The sequence below is a fragment of the Pteropus vampyrus genome, unplaced genomic scaffold (genome assembly GCF_000151845.1).
Source record: "Pteropus vampyrus isolate Shadow unplaced genomic scaffold, Pvam_2.0 Scaffold300, whole genome shotgun sequence".
Classification (NCBI taxonomy): Eukaryota; Metazoa; Chordata; class Mammalia; order Chiroptera; family Pteropodidae; genus Pteropus; species Pteropus vampyrus.
In genome coordinates, this window is record NW_011889081.1 from 1771651 (window position 1) to 1791198 (window position 19548).

The following is a 19548-nucleotide window of genomic DNA, read 5'->3' on the forward strand; positions in this document are numbered from 1 at the left end:
GACAAAACTTTGTTTACGGAAATAGGCAGCCAGCCTGAGGACCATAGTTTGCCAACTCCTGTTTTAAAAAACATAGTCATAGAAAATATAACCCCTGTGTGTGTGTGACTTTTCCATATATGATTATGCTTGGGAGCCTTCGCTTTCTCAGTTTCCTATTAATATTTACATTATGTAGTTGACGTGAGTTACATGAACATGAAAATAATATTCTCTCATTTTCTCAAATTCATTCCAAAGTTGGTACCATATGAATTTATGTCCCAGGAGAATATCTTCAGGTCCTTCCTTTCTCTTTCAAACACCTTTTATTCTCCCCCCGCCTTTTTTTGTTCATGTTTGTTTAAGCAGCTTTCTTACCCCACTGCCGTTGATGTACTGAACCATATGCTTAGCATACATTCTTCACGCAGGGCTGAAAACTAGCCTTGCATAGATAATACAGCACAAGATCTTTGGCCTCCTGAGTTCTGCTTCTAAATTTGTCTCACCTTCAATTCCTGATCTTAAATAATATTTTTTACCTGGTGTGGTCAGGATGACCTCTCAGTGGAATGGTGGTTAAGACTTAGCTCACAGAGGCTGTTGTAAGGCTTCAGTAATGTTGCTGAAATATTATTGGTCCTTTATGCTCCCTCTGAGATTTTAGTGAAAGCTATGCATGATTCCCCCAGGAAACTGCACCTCCACACACACCTGTGAAAGTGACATACAACTTCAGGGGCTTGGCGGATCCCCACTGGGGGCCATCTGTGGACACCAAGTTAAAGGAGAACATCTGACCTAGAAAGATATAAATGTTTGTTATTAATATTTCTTTAATAACAGCTTTACAGAGATATTAATATTCTACAAAATTCATCCTTTTAAAGTGTACAGTTCAGTGGTTTTAGTGTATTCAAATTGTGCAACCATCACCTCTACCTAATTTTAGAACATTTTCATCATCCCAAAAATAAACCCTGTGCTCATTAGCAGTCACCCCCATTCCCCCTCCTGTCATAGATCTTTATGGCAGTTATATTTATATTACCACAAACATTGAGGTTACTAAGAAACCATCAGTCCTATTCACACTTGAGAGTTAAACCTAAAGAAGTTGGTAAAGGACCCCTTTGAAACTTGGATCTAACCTATATCTGGTGGAAGAGTCTTTTGTTTCTCTTGCTAGAACAGACACCTGTGAATATTTTCCTCCTTGCCAGAGGCTGCTCCCAACAGCGACTCCCAGCCCCCTCCTTTCTGTCTGACTGCGATGGTGCCAAGTCCCTCCAAACCCCGGGCAGCTGAGCTGGTCCTACAGCGAATGCAGCAGTTCAAGAGAGCAGACCCAGAACGTTTGAAACATGCTTCAGAAGGGTGCTCACTCCAGGCTGCACTTGAAGAAAATGTCCCAAAGGGCCCTCAAGAGGCGATGGCAGGGAATGGTACGATGGGAATTTCCTGTCTTCCCAATAGAGATAAGTTCTAACTCTGAAGGAGCGGAGGAAGAAGGAGCTTGCTGAGGGTGGGCTTTGCCTGGCATTCGTTCTACCTTTGCCACTTCATTGTGTCTAGCTAGAGAACAAAGTGTCCCTTCCGTCATTTCTTACTTAGTTTCTTTGACAAGACACCTCTTTTAATTGACTTTTTATTATGAAATTTTCACACACAGAAAAGTCAAAAAAATATATTACAACAAAACCCTTATCTCCTCAACCTAGATTTAACAATTATTAACATTTTGCCATATATATTTTGTCTCTATAAACATACATGCTTCTATTGTACCATTTGAAAGTAAGGTATTAACATCATGATGCTTTATCCCGAGGTTCTCCTACATAATCACAGTACCATTATCACACCTAATTCCATAATATTGCCTGGTATCCAGTTCATGTGCAAATTTTCCCAGTTGTTCCAAGGATAGCTTTCATAGCTGGTCCTTTTTTTATCTGAACAAGGATTTGTCAGAACTGTAAGTTCGCACCCTGCATATGGCTATAGCTCAGTAGTCTCTTAAGGTCTAGACTCTAAAACAGTCTCCTTGTCTTTTTTTTTTTTAATGATACTTTTTGAAGAATTCAGGATATTGTTTTTTAAAATTTCCTGCGTTCTGGATTTGCTTGACTGTTTCTTCATGATGTCATTTAACCCCTTCCTGCATACCCTGTGTTGCATTCTACTGAGTAAACTAGAGGTCTCATTGGCTCCAGGTTAAACAGTTTGACAACAGCACATTGCAGGTGCTATGCACTGCATATTGCACCACTCCAAGGGGCATATAATATTGGGTGGTTCTATTCTTTATTCTCTAAACAATATGAATTCTTATCTCTCATTAAAATATACAAAAGGAAAAGAAATAAGAAGAAACTATTGACGGACCTACTGCTAGTGAACATGTGGTCTCTTGGTATTGCATTTGCAGATTTCACCTTAGGAGCACTGAGGATTCTCAGGCTACCTCAAAGGTTCACAGGTAATGAAGTGATAGCTAACGTGGCATCAGTCCTTGAGCACCCAAGGGGAGCAGAGGAGTCACTCAACTAGCACATGAGCCCAGCACTTCCCCTACAGATGACTCAGTTGCTTCCATATATCTTCACATCATACCTAATAATGCTCAAGAGAGAGAAACTATTGCTTTACTTTAAAAAAGGAGTGAGTGGAGGGCACCAAAATAAAGTGTGATACTTTTCTGGCTTTGGTGGAAAGCGATAGGCCATAGTAACATTCAAGAATTGGGGATTTATGAAGTTCTCAGGGTATATCCCTCATAAGTGCTCCAGCAACATCAGATGTGACAGAGGGCCATATTGGTGGACCTGGCCACCTTGGGAGCTATCTCAAGGCATTTCACTCTGACCTTGTTCTTCTAGGATGGGCAACAAAGGTCATAGCAGTAGGAAAGGTTGAGCTTTGAAGAGAAAACTTAGATTTGTTAGGAGTCTTGTAAACCTGGCATGCCCGAGGTAGCCAACTTTAGCAGAAATGGGAAAAATGAAAGGGAAGTTCCTAGGACCTTGATAGTTAAAGACCACCAGTATTGGCCTCGCCTGGGAGTTGTTAGAAATAAAGGACGTCAGTCTCCACCTAGATCTTCAGAATTTGAGCCTTCATTTTAACAAGGTCTTTAGATGATTCGTACACATATTAAACTTGGAAAGTATTGTTCTAAGAGCCCTGTTTAGTGCCCAGTTTCACTGGATGGTGCTAGGCACAAGGCAGAGTAGTGCTGGGTCTGGTTTTTCCACACTCCACCAGTGTCCATGCTCTGCGAGATCTGACAGATGTACAGATGTCTGAGAATGAGCTCATCCTCATGGATCTTCATGCCTCTCCACAGAGTCTGGGCCCTGGCTCCCTGCCACAGAGAGTGACACTGCAGTGGCCTTAGCCCTGCAGCAGGAGTTTGGGCATGAACAAGCATCTACACATGACGATAGCCTGGAGGAGAAGGGCTTGTTTTTCTGCCAGATCTGTCAAAAGAACCTCTCAGCTATGAATGTGATACGAAGGGAGCAGCACGTGAACCGGTAGGAGCAACTCAGCCCTCACCTCTCTGTGGGTGTGACCAAATCCAGAGGCCCCTATGGCTGTAGTGGGAATCTCTAGATAGTGTGACAGTAGCACCTCAGTGTTCGTGTCAACCTGTTCTTGCTTTTTTTTTTTTTAAACAGCTTTAATTCGTATACCATACAACTCACCCATTTAGAACGAACAATTCAATGGCTTTTATTTAGTATATTCACAGAGTTGAGTTATAATCATCACAATCAATTTTAGAATTTCATTACCCTAAAAAGAAAACTCGTACCGATTAGTATTCTCTCCTCATTCCCCCTCCCCCCATTCCCTGGCAACCACTAATCTGCTTTCTGTCTATAGATTTGCCTAGTCTGGATATAAGTGGAATCACACAATATGTGGCCTTTTGTGTCACATATTTCTTCACTTAGCATATTTTCAAGGTTCATCCATGTTGCCGCATATGTCAGTGCTTCATTCTTTTTCTTATAGCTGAATAATATTCCGTTGTATGGATAGACCACATTTGTTTAGCCGCTCATTTATTGATGGACATTGGGATTGTTTCTACTCTTTGGGTATTGTAAATAGAGCTGCTATGAATATGCATTTCATGTGTTTGCTTGAGTATCTCTTTTCAGTTCTTTTGTGTATATACTTAGGAATGGAATTGCTAGGTTATATGGTGACTCTGTTTCATCAGTCCTTGCTTTCTTCAGCCACCTTTGCTAACAGATACCCAAGTTCCATGTCTGAAGGCTGACTACAGTCTGTGTGGAGGGACTGGCTTTGGGGAACAAGGTTTGGCCCCCAGCATGTCCATATAGATGTGGATCCATGTTTGCTTTAATCCACATCACCAGGGAGGGTGGTTCTCCTATGTTTACTATCTTCCTCCAGGTGCCTGGATGAGGCTGAAAAGGCACTGAGACCTTCCGTGCCTCAGATCCCTGAATGCCCAATTTGTGGCAAGCCATTTCTCACCCCAAAGAGCAGAATCAGTCACTTGAAACAGTGTGCAGTGAAGATGGAGGTTGGCCCTCAGCTCCTGCTCCAGGCTGTGCGGCTGCAGACAGTTCAGCCCGAGGGGACCTGCAGCACACTGGCACCAGCATCTAGGTGAGTCAATGAAAAGGAAGAAAATCAAAAAAGTACTCTGATTTGTCTTTTAAAAAAAATGCCTTGTGTAGTGTTGGAAGACAATAAAGCCCTTTGCTTCTGGAAATGAAACATGAGGAAATTAGTCAGTCTCCACAGGGATTGAGGAGGGGACAAATTCTGCATCCTCGAAGGCTCTGAAATGGTCCATGTCCGCAGGTATGTCTGCAGAAATGAAAGGACCAGGTGGACTGATTTCCTCTGAGTGCATTCTGAGAGTTTTCCATTCCTAGGCTCCTGCAGGTCAGTGCCCTCTAGACCAGCTAAGAATTCAGTAATTCACTTTTACTACATCCATTTCATGTGTGGTACAGCCCAGCTATTACTCAGTGTAGTCTAATTTTCATACTATTAATATGATTACTCAGCATAGTTCAAAGAGTTGGTGAAACAGAACCACAGGCCTTTTTTTTTTTAATTTACATGAATTAAATGTTTAAGTGTTAAAATAGAAGGCCTGGCTGATGAAACAAGTCTTCTGCGTGAAAACCACAGGCACACAAGTGGTAGAGGATCAGCTTTGCTCTGCATTGCTCCTGCCACAGCGTATGCCAGAGTAGATCCCAGCATTATAGGGAACACAGGCAGCATTGGCCCTGGACTGCTATAGGTTTGGGACTTCTTTCCTTGGACAGTTGTCAGAAGCAAAGGGAAGACTAAGGGCAGTGTGCTTGTCCTGGCCACTGCCTTGCATATAGGTTCTAGGCCTCAGAGCTGGGCCAGTGCTGGGATGGGGAGGGCAGAGGCCAAATCTTCACTAGTGAGCCTATCTGTATTTTAGCACATCAGCACTAGCATCATAGATTAAGAAGCCTTAAGGCTGAGAATAGTTGTTACCTACGCCATCGCTTGCCTTTTGGCAGGACCACACTGAAACTACTTTCTCAGATAAAATATATCTGCTTTTCAAATATCTCCAAGAAGTGAAGCAAGATGTGTGAGGGTCTTTCTAAAATATTGTTAAAGTAGAAAGCTACAAATGGACAGCCTCACTGAGACTTTGAGCCTCACCTGCCCTAAGACCACTCCTGGGGCATCTGGAACTCTGGGGTAGTCAGGACTGGCTAGGGCACATATGCTGGTCGGAGCATCCAACTTGCCCTGATACGCCTCACCTGCTTTCACCTGGGCCCCGGCCCTGCCTGCTGCTCCTGGAGGTGCAACCTGCACCATGGTAGGGCCTAGGGATGGTAGGGTGGCTCCTTTTCCTCCTGGAGATTGTGGTTATTGTGGAGGGGTCATAGGAAGTTGGAACTGAATTAGGGCTCACTTAGGTGATACCTGAGATTCTGGAGCCATCGCGGGGCCAGTGGAGAGCTTGAGCTTTTGTGAAAGTCAGAGGCACTTCCAAAATACCCTACAGCTGCAGGGAAGGTGATCTTGGGTTTGCTCTCAGTTTCTGTCTCATCTTTATCCTCCTACTTCTTTCCCAGCCTGTTGGGAGTCAGCAGGCAGGCTAGGTTCTCTCTAGTCTGAAGATCTTTCAGTGAATCTCCAAGCCAAATGAGTTGCTGCATGTTGGCCTCTGAGCTAACTAACCATGTTGGCAGCCCAAGTTGGGAGGCCTTTTCTTCAGGCCTTGGGCAGAGGAACTGCCCTGCAGCCCCTGCAGAAGGGAAGGGATCCTTTCATGGCCAATGTAGCCAGGACCACGTAAGGGGCATCTGAAGTATCGATGGGCAGAAGTTGGTGGAATCCAGGGTGCTGAATTGGGACCATTGAGTGCTGACTCTACTGGAAGGGTTTGGCCACATCTAGGGTATGCAGGCACTGCTAATGGCATTGAATATCCACCAAGAACCCGGCTGGGCAGCATTGCATGAAAGAACTCAGACTCTCCTGTGTCTGGACCACACTGAACTTTTGGCTCAGGATGGCATGAGCTTACCTGAGACACAGAATGAGCACAGTGAACAACACCTGAAGTACTTGATGCTTCTGTCTGATAGGTCCCATTCATCCTTTTCTCTCCCCCCAACAGAGGAGAAGTAATCCAGCCCTCTCTTGTCCAGTGGGGACCACTTTAGAACAGGAAGTACTCACACCTCTGGCCATCACTAACATTTTCTTTGGCTGCCTTTTAAGCTTCAGAAATCACGTTGGAAGTCTGAAGCGGAAGGGAGCCCCCAGTAAGAAAGAACCACAGAAGAGGCGGAAAGTCAACGAGCCTGAGGTGCCATCTGAGGACCTGCTGGTGGCCATGGCTCTGTCCCGGTCTGAGATGAAGCAGGAGGCTGTGCCCGCAGTGCTCAGACTGGGAACGGCTTTTTCTGAGAGAACAAAACTGGCAACAGGTATGTGTGACCATGAGTGGAGGTGCCAGGCCCGGCCATACTGCTGCTGGCTGAAGGGTACCGCTGTGCCTCAGGGTATGTGGACAACTTCGTTTTTGACTGTGTCACTTCTGTTTCTCTCTAGAGAAGAAGAGTCGCAAGAAGAAAGTTCCTATTTCCCCACCCCAGTTGTTAGTCCAGGACTTGGAAACTACAGGGAGACAGATTGAGGATCGCGTGGCTCAGCTCTTTGCGGAGGAAGTAGAATTGTCTAGCACTCCACCACTTCCTGAGAGCAGACTCCTAAAGGAAGATCTGGAAAAGGCCAGCAAGTGTCAGCGACTGCCTGAAAAGAAGCAGAACTTCCTGTGGGAGGGTAGCGCGCTGACTGGGGCCTGGGCTCTGGAATCCTTCTACACGGCAAGCTTGGTGCCTTCCATGGTTCCCCAGCGGCCCGAGAAGGTATGCCCTTCCCACCCACACGTGCAGGTGGGCTCTCGGGAGGTGTTGGCAGCTCCAGGATTACTGAACTGGGAATCAACAGCTGGAGGACAGAAAGTTTGAGAAGAGAAGGGGAGGAAGCTTAGGGGCATCAGCCACAGTATGCTTCTCTGCAGTGAGAACAGGGAGCACCCACTGGTTCCCAAATGTGTTCCTGGGAAGAATTTAAAATGCAGAGTCTTGGGGGCTGGTGCAATCTGCCTGTCATAGGGCCCAGGAACCAGACAGGCCTGAGGCAAGTGCTCTTGCAGCCAAGAGCACTTACTCTCTTAAGACCATTTAGATGACACCAGGGACCTTTCTGTAGATGCACATGTCACAGGCATGGCCTTTGCTGTGACAGAGAGGCCTGTTTACAGATGGTGATGGAGAAAAGCTTCTCGGGGTTGCTCTGGGCTATGGGTGGCACCTTTAGGAACTATGTGGTTCCTGCTGCAGCAGCCACATGGTCACTCTGGCTTCCAACTTCTTTCAGGAGTCCATGCTGCCACCAGTGCTGCCAGACCAGCCAGAGCTAGGTGTGCGCATGCCACCTATTCTCCACAGTGCCAGCCCCAGGAACCCATCACCCTCTGCCAGCCAGAGGGAGCACCAAGCCCTGCAGGACCTCATAGACCTAGCAGGAGAGGGGCTGAGCACCAGCCCATGGCCCTGCAGCAGGGGCCTGGGCGGCTCGGGAGGGACTGAAGGTAAGACACTGGATGGGACACGTGGGCCAGCCCTGCCCTCTGGGCCCTCCCTTTCCTAGGATCGAAGCCATGACAGCAGCTCAGATCCAGGGTTCCCTTACTCATCCCTGTATAATGGAGAGAATGCTCAGTTTCTATAGGTGCTTTTTGTCCTCAAAAGTGAATGTAACATAGGTAAGTCTATCGCCATCTTCCTCAAACTTTAACCAAGGGACAGAGCTGAGCAAGCGATTGGTGGGATAATTCTGTCTTTTATTGCCTGTGTCCCTCTCTGTTTGGAAGGAGTGGTAGTGAAAGTGGTTTGTGAGCATTGCTTTCACTGAAGCAGTCTTGATAATGAGTACTTCCAAGGAGCCTTTGGGGTCGACTCAGCCCAAAATTGATGCTCTTTCCCTGAAGGCTGGCTGACATTGCTGGGAGGCAATATTCTTTTAACCTGCGAATCCTTCTCTCAGGGATGGATCTGTTGCCTGGTGGACTTCCACTGACTGGGTTTGTCCTGCCACCTAAGGAGCAGCACCTGGAGAGGGGCGGCCAAGCTTCGGTAAGGAAGGGGCCTCTCCATGAGGCCTGGGCCTGCTCCAGCTCTGCAGTCTTGGCTGTTCACAGCATTTGAGCTGAGCCAAGCGAGAGCCCATAGGAGCCTCCTGTCCCCGTCTTGGGGCTCTGCCATGAGGCTTCATCCCTTTTGTCACTGAATTCTGAGGGTAGCTCAGAGGAACCACCATTACTCCGTGAGGTTGCTTTATTCAGCTGACTGCTCTGTGCATTCATTTTTCAGTTTCATTCATTCATTCAGGACTCACAGTGCCCCTCTGACATGCAGACCTGGGGTTGCCTTCCCCAACAGTTCATATTCTGTGTTGGTGATTAATTGGGCAAGAAGTTGGTTTCCCCTAGAGTGGACATCACCCCATTAGTATATCAGTATCACACCAAGGTCTCCTGGTGACCATGACACATAGTCAGAGAAGGGACTTGGAGCTCCTCTCAGCTGGGTCCCTGAACTTCTTGGACTGGGGCCTTCGTCTGTTATACCAGACTGGTAAGTTTCCTCACAGTGCTGCCCAACAGGGTTTATGAAACACTAGCCTGGCATACACAGTGCTTAGTAGCAACCGCTGCTGCAGCTCTATCTCTATTAGAACTGCCACACCTCTCCACTTGCTGGTCCCTCCCATTTTAGGCCAGAGAACTCAATGTGATAGAGAATTTGAGAAAGAAGCTAGTGTTGTTGCATGTCACTGAGTGACTTAAAGTAACTTTAAGGTGAAACCCAATGTAAGAACCCTCTGGAGGGGAGCACAGGGGTCCCGCCTGGCCACCCCAGTGTCATTTCAATAGGAGAACTTGCACAGTTAGGCGAGAGACAGATAGAAGTGACTGCTCTCCCGCGGTTTGCTGGTTGCTGACTTCAGTGCCATGGTCTTGTTTTAGCTCTCCCTCAGTTTGCTGGTTGCTGACTTCGGTGCCATGGTCAATAACCCACACCTGAGCGACATCCAATTTCAGATGGACAGCGGGGAAGTGCTATATGTCCACAAGTTCGTGCTTTATGCCAGATGCCCACTTCTCATTCAGTATGTAAGTACTCAGTGAATAAGCTGTGTTTCAGTGGAACCCTCCCATCCTCCTCAAGCCTCCTTGTCCTTCTCTCTCCCCCTGCTCACCTTCTTCCTTCCTCTCCCTCTCCCTCTCCTTCTGCCCTCCTCTCCCTCTACTTGTCTCTCTACCTCTCTGTTCCTCTTCACTCTCTGCCCAGGCTCTCTCCCTTTCTTCCTGTTCCCGTAGGTCCCCCTCCTGAGCCCCCTCACATGCTCTCACCCATCTCCCTCCCTGCTCTCCTCACATGGCCTAAACATTTTTTCCTTTCTGTTGCCATAAGGTTATGCTTCCATAGAGAAGCCACATTCAAGGTTAGGAAGTAGCAAAAGGGGATGGATGACCTCAGGATTGGAAAACATCAGATTTCTTGTTCCATTGAATAAAAATCCCTTCCTCCCCTCCCCTCCAGAATCGTTTCTTTCTCCTTTATTTGCATAATTTAAAGTCTTATAAGCAACCTCTTTAAAGCTGAGCTGCTGACGTGTGTTTGACTTGAGTATCACATTGCAGGAATCCAGGAGACTGCTATCAGTTTCTCTCAGAAAGTTCTAGTGCCTTTGATATGTCTGTCAAAAGGAAACTAACTGGATTCTTGAACGTATATCCTCAATTCGATTTTGAAAATAGAAGTTTTATGGCCTAAACTATAGAATTCCTGGCCAAGAAAATGGGGCGACACTGGTTAATGCTCATCCCGGGGCTGAGGCAGGACCCCCCAGGCCATCTGCTTCGCCCTAAGTCATGACTGTCTAATCGATAAACCTTCTGTACTTTATTTCACCCTCAGGTAAATAGTGAAGGCTTCTTTGCTGTAGAAGATGGCGACCTGAGAACCCAGCGTGTCCTGCTGAGTGACGTGAGCACTGAGGCCATGCGTGCATTCCTGCATTATCTCTACACCGCAGACACTGGCCTGCCTCCGCAGCTGGCCCCTGACCTGAGTTTCCTGGCCCGCAGGTATGGGTTGTTCTTTCCATTTACTTCATGGCTTTTGACATTAACTGACAAAGATTACCAGGTTGATGGCTCATGGGAGGGCCAGGCCTGAGTCCTTCCTATACCTTTTAATCTCAAGTTAATAACCAGTGGATACCTTGTACAGGATGTATTATAGGAAGTCTGGCCAGAAATGGACTATTGCAGGAGAGCCGAGTGCTGCTTGAGGAGGCCTCTGCCAAAGCATGTGGCTTTTAGCTCCCTGGGCATAAGAGAGTGGTTCTCAGCTCTACCAAACACTGCTGCTCCTCGACTGTCCCACCACTAAAGCTAAACAATGGCAGTCCCTTCCCAAGTCCCAGAAAAGAGAAGTAGAAGGCATTGTCCAACACTCAGCTTGTCCACACTGGTACCTCAGGAGAGGTAGCAGATAGCTCAGCAGAAAACAAGTGTTTTACCTCCTAACAAAGTGTGAGGGCCTCTGGGTATGAGCACAGGCACCCTAGTTTCAGGAGAGCAGGGAGAAGGCCAGGACCGAATCACAGTTGTCCTCCCTGTGAGGATTTCTGCTCTGATCCCCGCCTGCCCTGGGGGCACCTGGCTGCCACCTCATGCATGGTGTTTCCTGTTGCAGGTTTGGTGTGAATGAGCTTGTTCACCTCTGTGAACAAGCGTCTGTTGTGATGGATTCAGAGGATGAACAATGGAAAGAGAAGGAAGACAAGGACTGTGAAAGCAGAGTGGAGAATTTCCAAGAACTCTTGAGGGCAGTGTGGGTAGATGAAGAGGAGGAAGCAGAGGCCTTGTTGCAACCTGAGGGCCATGAAGAAGACAGAGAAAAGGTCAATGAAGCAGAAATGGAAGAAATTTATGAATTTGCAGCTACTCAGCGAAAGCTACTCCAGGAGGAAAGAGCTCCAGAGATTGAGGAAGAAACTGACCAGCTTGGAGAGGATGGTCCAAGTCCTAGGCAAATCGTAGCAAGTGTCCAGGTTAAAGAACAGTCGGAAAATGAAGAACAGATAGAATTGTTTGGGCAGGGAAGAGATGAAGCCCCAGCCAAATGGAAAACCGTGAGACAGTCCATGCTCTTGCCACTTGAGAGCCAGTGTTCAGACAGGGAGGAGGCGGTAGAGGCCCAGAAGGAAGCACTGGATCATTCCAGCTCCTCTAACCCTTCTCAGGGCTGCCAGGCAGAGAGAAGGGAAGGGGTCTTTTTGTATTCAGTTGATGTTGATGATGATGAACAGCCCTTCGCATCAACTCCAGGAGGATACCCTGAACCGTCCCAAATAACGAGTGATCTCAAGGAAGGCAACAGCACTGTCGGGGAAAAGGGGACGGAGAGTTCCTGTCCCTCTACTCACCAGCAAACACCCCCATCTCGCCGGTGCTTCTTCCCATCACAGAGCCCTCCAGGCAGGAGTCCCCGCCAACCACACCCTCGCCTTCATCGCACAACTGCCTCCTCCCCACCAAAGCCCCAGTCACAGGGCAGAGCTTCCAGGGTGGACTCCCAGGACTCGCCACTGAAGCAGAGAAGGGGCCGGAGCCTTCTCACATTACTTGATGATCCAGGCTGCCAGAAAGGCAAAGAACGTGGCTCCATGTTGGAATGCAGAAATAAAGGTGTCCTGATCTCCCCAGAAAAGTCTCTATCCATTGACCTAACCCAAGCAAAACCTAGTCATCGGAGCTCCAGATCTCAGAATTCTCTGTCTAGCGTGAACAGAGAAGATGAGATTATCCTTTTATTGGATTCAGACGAAGAGTTGGAGCTAGAACAAAGCAAAATAAAGTCAGTTTTTAATAGTCCCCCAGAAGAAGGAAAAGTTCTAAAAGTTAGCCCCAAATCCTCTGAACTGTTCTCTGTCATTGACGTCGATGCAGATCAAGAACTTTCCCAAAGCCCACCAAGAAGAGACGCCACACTGCAGCAGGAGGAGGGGGGAGCATCAGGGAACCAGGGCTCTGTGGATGGCAAAGAGACTCCCCAGCTCTTCCGTGACCCTGAAAGCAGCCCTGATGAGGCTAGCACCACAGATACCTCATGGCTGGTGCCCGCCACCCCACTGGCCAGCAGAAGCCGAGACTGTTCATCACAGACCCAAATCATGGGCCTCAAGTCCAGGACTTCAGTGGACCAAACGGCTCAGCTCAAGCCCAGGGCCCCGTTAGAAAACAAGGATGGACCTGAAGCTGCGAATAAGTTTTCAGTAATCATGCCCCAGACATCGTCGTCCTGCCTGGTCCCTGTTGCTCCTGGAAGCCCTGACAGCAGAAGTCAGATCTACAGAAGTCCTTCCAGTCCCCATCCTCGGCGCCACAAGCACTTTTCTCCTCTGTCTCCCTGTCCGACCTCAGGAGCCCTCACTGATTTCAGCAGGCAGTTCCAGAATTGCTCGCCACCTAGGCCGAGCCTGCTGAACCAGGCCACAGCGAGTGAAGTGGTAGAGGTGGAGGACAGTGAAGATGAGCAGGAGATGGCCTCCCGCCAGGCTAGCAGCAGCCTCCTGCTGGACAGCAATCCCCCCATTCCATCTGATGACAGCTGTTGGCATGTCGAACCCCTCTCACCAATTCCAATTGACCATTTGAACCTCGAGCGAACCGGACCCCTAAGCACCAGTAGCCCAGGTGGTAAGGTGGGGGAAGTCTGGCACAATAGTGACTGCCACTCCCCGGCACTCCTGGGCACGACCCCCATCCGAGGAAGCTGCACTGGCCGAGGAAGTTGCACTGGCGGTAGGAAGTCTCAAGAGAAATCTCCTAGGGCCGGCTCCCCTGGGAGCAGCAGGCTGAGCTTCTTGAATTCAGCTCTGTGGGATGATTGGGATGAAGAACAGAAGTCTCCAGAGGTGCTTCCTCTGGCCCAGACACCGAGCGCTGATCGAGCTCAGAAATCAGAAGGGTTAAAGAAGCCAAGTGAGTAGTGGACAAGGTTGTTTGTCTTTTACACTAAGGGCCAGGGAAGAAATCGGTAATGACAACATGGGGTGGTGATGCTGACGGGCCTGCTGACCTGCAGCAAGCCCCTTCCTTGCCTTCCAGACCCCTGTCTACAGTTCAGGAAGAATGGGCTTATCAATCAAACTTCTTAGCCATTAAGTCAGGGTTTCCTAAACTTGCCTGGTCCCTACGGCTTGCTTGGGCACTTGTTAAAAATCCCTGCCTATGGACCCGACTCCAGAAAACTGAACCAGTACCTCCAAGAGGCCGAGACACACACCTTTTGTGTTCGTTAAGATTGGGCAAGTGCAGTTCCTCAAAAAGTTGAACGTAGATTTGCCGTTGTGACCCAACAGTCCCACTCTTACATATACGTCCAAAAGAATTAAAGTCAGGATTCAAATAAATCCTTGTTTACAGATGTTCACAGCAGCGCTATTCACAATAGCCAGTGGGTAGAAACAACCCAAATACCCATCATGTGGTCTATCCATGAAATGGAATATTATTCAGTCATAAAAAGGAACGAAGCACTAACACATACTACAACACAGATGAATCTTGAAAGCCTAATGTTAAGTGAAAGAAGCCAGTCACAAAAGACCATACATTCTATGATTCCATGTAGATGAAATGTCCAGAACAGTCAAATCCATATAGATAGCAGATTAATGTTGCCAGAGGCTGAGAGGAGAATGGGGAGTGACTGCTTGCTGGGTATGGAATTTCTTTTGGGGAGATGAAAATGTTTTGCATTTAGATAGAGGTGGTGGTTGCACGATACTGTGAATATACTAAGTGCCACTCAGTTATTCACTTTAAAATTTTATTATGTGAATTTCATCTCAACTTAGTAAAAACGACAGATGGGGCAAGTGTGGGGGTTCTGCTCTGGGCCTCGGTCCTTCCTTATCCCTGAGCTCATTTCAGTCAGAGGGGACAATCAAAGCACCAGTGTCAGCTCCTCAAGGTGCTGCCCCTACTCTCTAGCTGGACAGATCCAGAGAGAGCAGGGAAGGGTAGGGTAGCACTGAGCAGTGACTGGTAACGGGGAAGCAGAGCTTATAGGCAGAGCATCTCCCTGCGACTGGGTGTTTCATTTCCTCCTAAAATCCTAGACCAGGTGGGCATCATTGTTCAGTGCTCTCAGCCTTGAGTGAGCATCAGAATTGCCTGGGGAGCTTCTTAAAACACTTGTGGCCAGGCCCCACCACAGAGCTTCTGCTTTAGAAGGTCTGGGGTGTGACCAAAAATTTGCATATCTAACTGGTTCCCAGGTGGTGCTGTGAGAACTGCAGCGGGAGGCTTTAGACCAGGGGACCTTAATCTGAATCTGAGATGGGATTCAAGGAGTGATAAACTCTGAAATAATGTAAAGAATTTTGTGCGTTTTTCAGGAGACAGAGCCTGTTGTTTTCATTGGTGTTTCAAAGGGCTCCATGTTCATAAAAAAGATAAGAACCAACATCTATCTGTTCCTAATTGTCCCATTTGTCTTTAAAATACTGTTTTCTTTTTAAAAAATAACAGCTTTACCGAGACATTATTCACATAGCATAAAATTCACCCTTTAAAATGTACAGTTCGGTGATTTTTAGTATACTCACAGTATTCCACAACCATCACCACTATCTAATTCCAGAACATTTTCATCATCCCCAAAATAAGTTCTGTAGCATTAGCAGTCACTGCCATTGCCCTGTCACTCATCTGTTTCTACCCCATTCATACAGCATCAGCATTGTACAAGGCTGATGTGGCCCTCATTGGTTTTAAGTGCAGTATTTCTCTTAGTGACACTAACAGGGTCAGAATTGGCAAACTCAGGTGCCTCATACTGAAACATGTTTTTTATTCTACCCAGAAGGTGCTAATCGGAGGAAGAACTTGCCCCCAAAAGTGCCCATAACACCAATGCCACAGTATTCCATCATGGAGACGCCCGTACTGAAGAAGGAACTAGATAGGTTGGTGTTGCTCTTGAAAGCTTGCTCATTAGTGGTCCCCTTCCTCCTATGAGTGACCAGGCTTAGTAAGGCTGGAAGCTGAATGACCCGCCACAGGCTCCACCCTGGGCTCTGGTGGTGGGGGCCGCTGGGGGTGTGGTTCATGCCTCCTGGCTCTCTTCATGTTATTCTTCAAATTACCCAGGCCTCAAGAAGCTAAGAAATGAGACTCTTCCAGGTCACCCATCAGGTAACAGGTCTCCATGTCCCATGTGGGTGGAGATGGGACCCTGGCCTTAACAGTCTGAGTAAAGAGACCTGATTTTTAAAAATAACATCAGAACTATCTCATCCCAATGAATGCTTCTCTTCACCTGGGGCCTGGTGAAGTCATCGCCACCATCGTCACTCAGAACAGGGGGAACAGCCCGTCTAGAATATTCTTCAGAGTAAGCTCAGTTGGCATGCAGGATAGACACTAACCTTTGTGTAACTTAAAATGTCAGTTACGCAAAGCCATTAATTTGTTAATAATTGCTCTTTGCTGAAGTTCATCTGTTTCTCCATTCAGATTTGGGGTCCGTCCTCTGCCCAAACGCCAGATGGTTCTGAAACTGAAGGAGATATTCCAGTACACTCACCAGACACTGGAATCAGACTCTGAGGACGAGAGCCAATCCTCACAGGTGCTCCTGGAGGCTCCTTGCAGCCAGACCCACACCACCAAGACCTCTAAGGCTTCAAGGGCAGCTGGGTGCACCAGCCTCGAGGCCACTTCTGACCTTGTTCCCCAAAGGTCCAAGGAATCTGCTAAGAGCAAAGGCCCCCAACATCGAAAGCAGCAGCCAGGTGGAAGCATCTCCCCGCGGAGCATGTTACCAGCTGAGGAAGTGCCCCTAAGCCCTGATGGTGACACCCAGCTCCCGGCCTCTCAGAAATCCATGACCACTTCTGTGGACAGCGGTGACAGCTCCTTTAGCTCACAAAGGTAACCAGATGGAAGGACAGGGCCAGTGGCTTCGTAGGTCCTCCGACTAGTGGGTCCAAGAGCTGGCATAAGCAAGGCCTTGATGGGCCGGTATTCAGAAACACCGGTTGCCTTCTGAGTTTAAACTATAGGAAACGTAGATGGGGTTAAAGGGCAGTGCCCTGTGGGCCTCAGCCCACAGGATGCTCCCTCGAGTGGGGCCAGCCCAGCACACCTCCTTGAGGGCCAGCGGCCAACAAGAAGTTTCTGTCCGAGGGCAAGTTCCCGCTCAGGCCAGCAGCTAGAGTGCCAGGGACACAGCACTGAGGGGTCATCCATGCCATGGGCCAGGCTCCACAGGGGACATAGAAACACACTTCTTCCTTCAGAGAGGCTCCTGGTCTTGGGGGCTGGAGGGAAGGGGTGTTGCAAAATACTCTCTGGTTCTTTTCAGTTCTTCTTCCTGTGAGTTTGGAGTGGCCTTTGAGTCTGCAGGAGAAGATGAGGGTGAGGATGGGGTCAGTGCTTCACAGGCAGCTGTCCAAGCAGTGACCACAGAGGAGGCAGTGAGGCGCTACATCCGCTCTACGCCAGCACTGTACCGCAAGGTGCTGCTCTACCAGCCCTTTGAGCTGGCAGAGCTGCAGGCCGAGCTGAAGCAACAGGGCATCCGCATGACCACGGGGAAGCTGCTGGACTTCCTGGATGCCCACTGCATTACCTTCACCACTGCTGCAGCCCGGAAAGAGAAGCTCGAGAGGAAGAGGCAGCAGCCTGTAGGCAAGAAGAAGCGAGGCAAAACCAACCAGCCCGTCCCCCGCTCCCCACCCATGGCCATCAGCAGTCTGTGAGATCTGCAGCCCCTTCAGCTAGCCAGGTCTCCACAGGCATTTTTGGGCCCCAGGTCCATATCCGCCCTCCCTGTGAAAATGACAGCGGCACTGTGTATGTAGAATGTTCACTAGTGGAATGTTCACTAACTAATCAGTGAAAGCTGCAACACCTACAATTCATGGTGTTGTGACGAGCTCCCGGGCTGGAGCTCCTCTCCACCGCATTTCCTGGAGTGCTATTTGGAGCATGTCACTCACTGGACTAAGGGCCCCTGGCCTCCTCCCTCTATCAATGCCCAGTTTGTCTCCCTTTAACCCCCTTGGGCCAGTGTGTGTTTCAGAAGGGCAGTGGGCCACCAGCAGCTGGCCAGAGTGAGGCCTGATTCGGCACATCTTTTGCTCTCTGCATCCATCAGTGCAGTCATCTGTGTCCTGAGATGGATGTCCGGGTCCAGCCTGCCCTGCCTGTCCTTCTTCTCAGCACTTGTGCTGTAATCCCAGCCTCCACCAGCAAACCAGGTGTCCACAGGCCTTCCACACTGCCATGCCCTAGGTACTCTGTTGGCCCAGCCATCCTGTCAAGACACCTGTCATTGTCACCAGCAGTCTCTAAACTGGACAGTGTGGAAGGTCCCAGCATAGCTGTTAAGCCCCCCAAATAAGCATGTTCTTTGTGACCTGGTTCAGTTGGTGTGTATTAAAGCTGCCTCCAGCCTCAGGAGCAGTGTGGAGCACAGGTGAGGCCCAGGAAAGAAGAGTTTGAGTCTCTGCATCCTTGTGAATGTCTTGTCTGTTTTAAATACAGTGCAGTCAATTTTATATGATGTGCAATAAAAACAAAAAGCCTTTATGAAAACTTTCCAGGTTCTCCACTCTAGAAGAACAATGAGGGAAGCGGGCTGTGAGCTTCACCCACAGCACCCTGTTGTCCTCAGAGGATGTCTGCAGAAGACCTTTGTGCCTGTTCTTCATCTCAAGGGTAACCCAGGCCTGCTGGCCCCTCCTTTTGCTTTGGTTCTTAGATAACAGATGTCCATTCATCCATAGATTTGTCCGCACCCCTACATTAAGAGAGCCCTTAACAAGTATGAGCTCCAGCCCTTGATGTTCAAAAGAAGCCCGAGGCCCATTAGCCCAACTTGGGCTTTATCACAGATGCAGGCTCAGGCCACCAGACCCTCTGAGTCAAAACTTGCATCTTAACAGGACGATTTGTGAAGCCTGCTCTGACCTGTGTGCAAGACCCTGGGACAGAGGTCAGAAACAAATTGGCACTTTTGGTCATTTAGTGGAGGAGACAGATTCTGACCTGTCCTGTGCACAGTGCGAGAGCCAGTGCTCAGGTGGCTCAAGGGACGGCTTCCTGGAGAGAGGGTTTGTGAGCTAGGCCTTGGGCATGCAGCATTCAGGGAAGTGAAATGGGATTCTTTGAACATGTATTGTGTCCTGGTTCGTGACCAGGCGGGGAGGACCTGGCCCTCCCTGCACATGCTGCCTTGGGCAGACAATCAGAGGGATGTCACACAGCTAATGGCAGATGCTGTTTTGATCAGACTCAAGATGGAGTCTGGCCTGGTTTAGAAGGTACCACCTGTTTCTTAATGAAGGGCTTGATCTTCCCTAGTATGGACTGTTTTAGGGAAGTGAGATGAAGTTAGGAAGGTAGGAGGTGACTTGGGGACACTACCAGGCTTCACTGTCTCTTGGAGACCACGGACCCTGACATGCAGCTTTGGGTACGATCCCCTGGGAGAGGCCTGGGAGCCCTCTCTCCTGGATTCATAGAACGTTGCCAACTCCAGGATATGTTGGGGGAGGGGTTAAAATAGGTAAAAAGCCACCGACCAGGTAAAGGCTGAAAAGGTGAGGCCTGATGGCTCAATACTCTGGCTTGTCGGGTCTGCAGGACGTGCCCCACAGAAGCCAGCAGGGGTCAGCAGTGGGCCTGCTAGGGCTCCAGTTCGAAGCCTAAACCTGTGTTCATAACAGGAAATGGGGGTAAAAACCAGACACTGCAGTACAGAAACTATCAGGGACAGAGAATTGGTGGTATCCAGGAAAAGAACCTTGACCCTTCCATGGAAATTAGACCTGACTCAGAAACAGGGAAATTAGGGCCAGTTGATTGGTTGAAAAAACTGGTGATGAGAGCTGCCCTCTCCCAGTGCCTGCAGAGAG

At 48.6% G+C, this 19548-nt stretch overlaps 1 protein-coding gene across 1 annotated transcript in view; it reads left to right on the forward strand.

Moving 5' to 3' along the window:
• The window catches only part of SLX4 (SLX4 structure-specific endonuclease subunit), a 23867-nt gene extending 5638 nt beyond the window's left edge, over positions 1-18229 (forward strand). The window contains 13 exon segments of the mRNA XM_011376516.2: positions 1356-1359; positions 3334-3521; positions 4414-4632; positions 6757-6965; positions 7090-7406; positions 7921-8134; positions 8590-8678; positions 9572-9718; positions 10527-10696; positions 11310-13600; positions 15492-15591; positions 16142-16558; positions 16992-18229. Of these exon segments, the coding sequence (XP_011374818.1) occupies positions 1356-1359; positions 3334-3521; positions 4414-4632; positions 6757-6965; positions 7090-7406; positions 7921-8134; positions 8590-8678; positions 9572-9718; positions 10527-10696; positions 11310-13600; positions 15492-15591; positions 16142-16558; positions 16992-17388 (4762 nt within the window). The 3' untranslated portion in view covers positions 17389-18229.
• The last annotated feature ends 1319 nt before the right edge of the window (positions 18230-19548 follow it).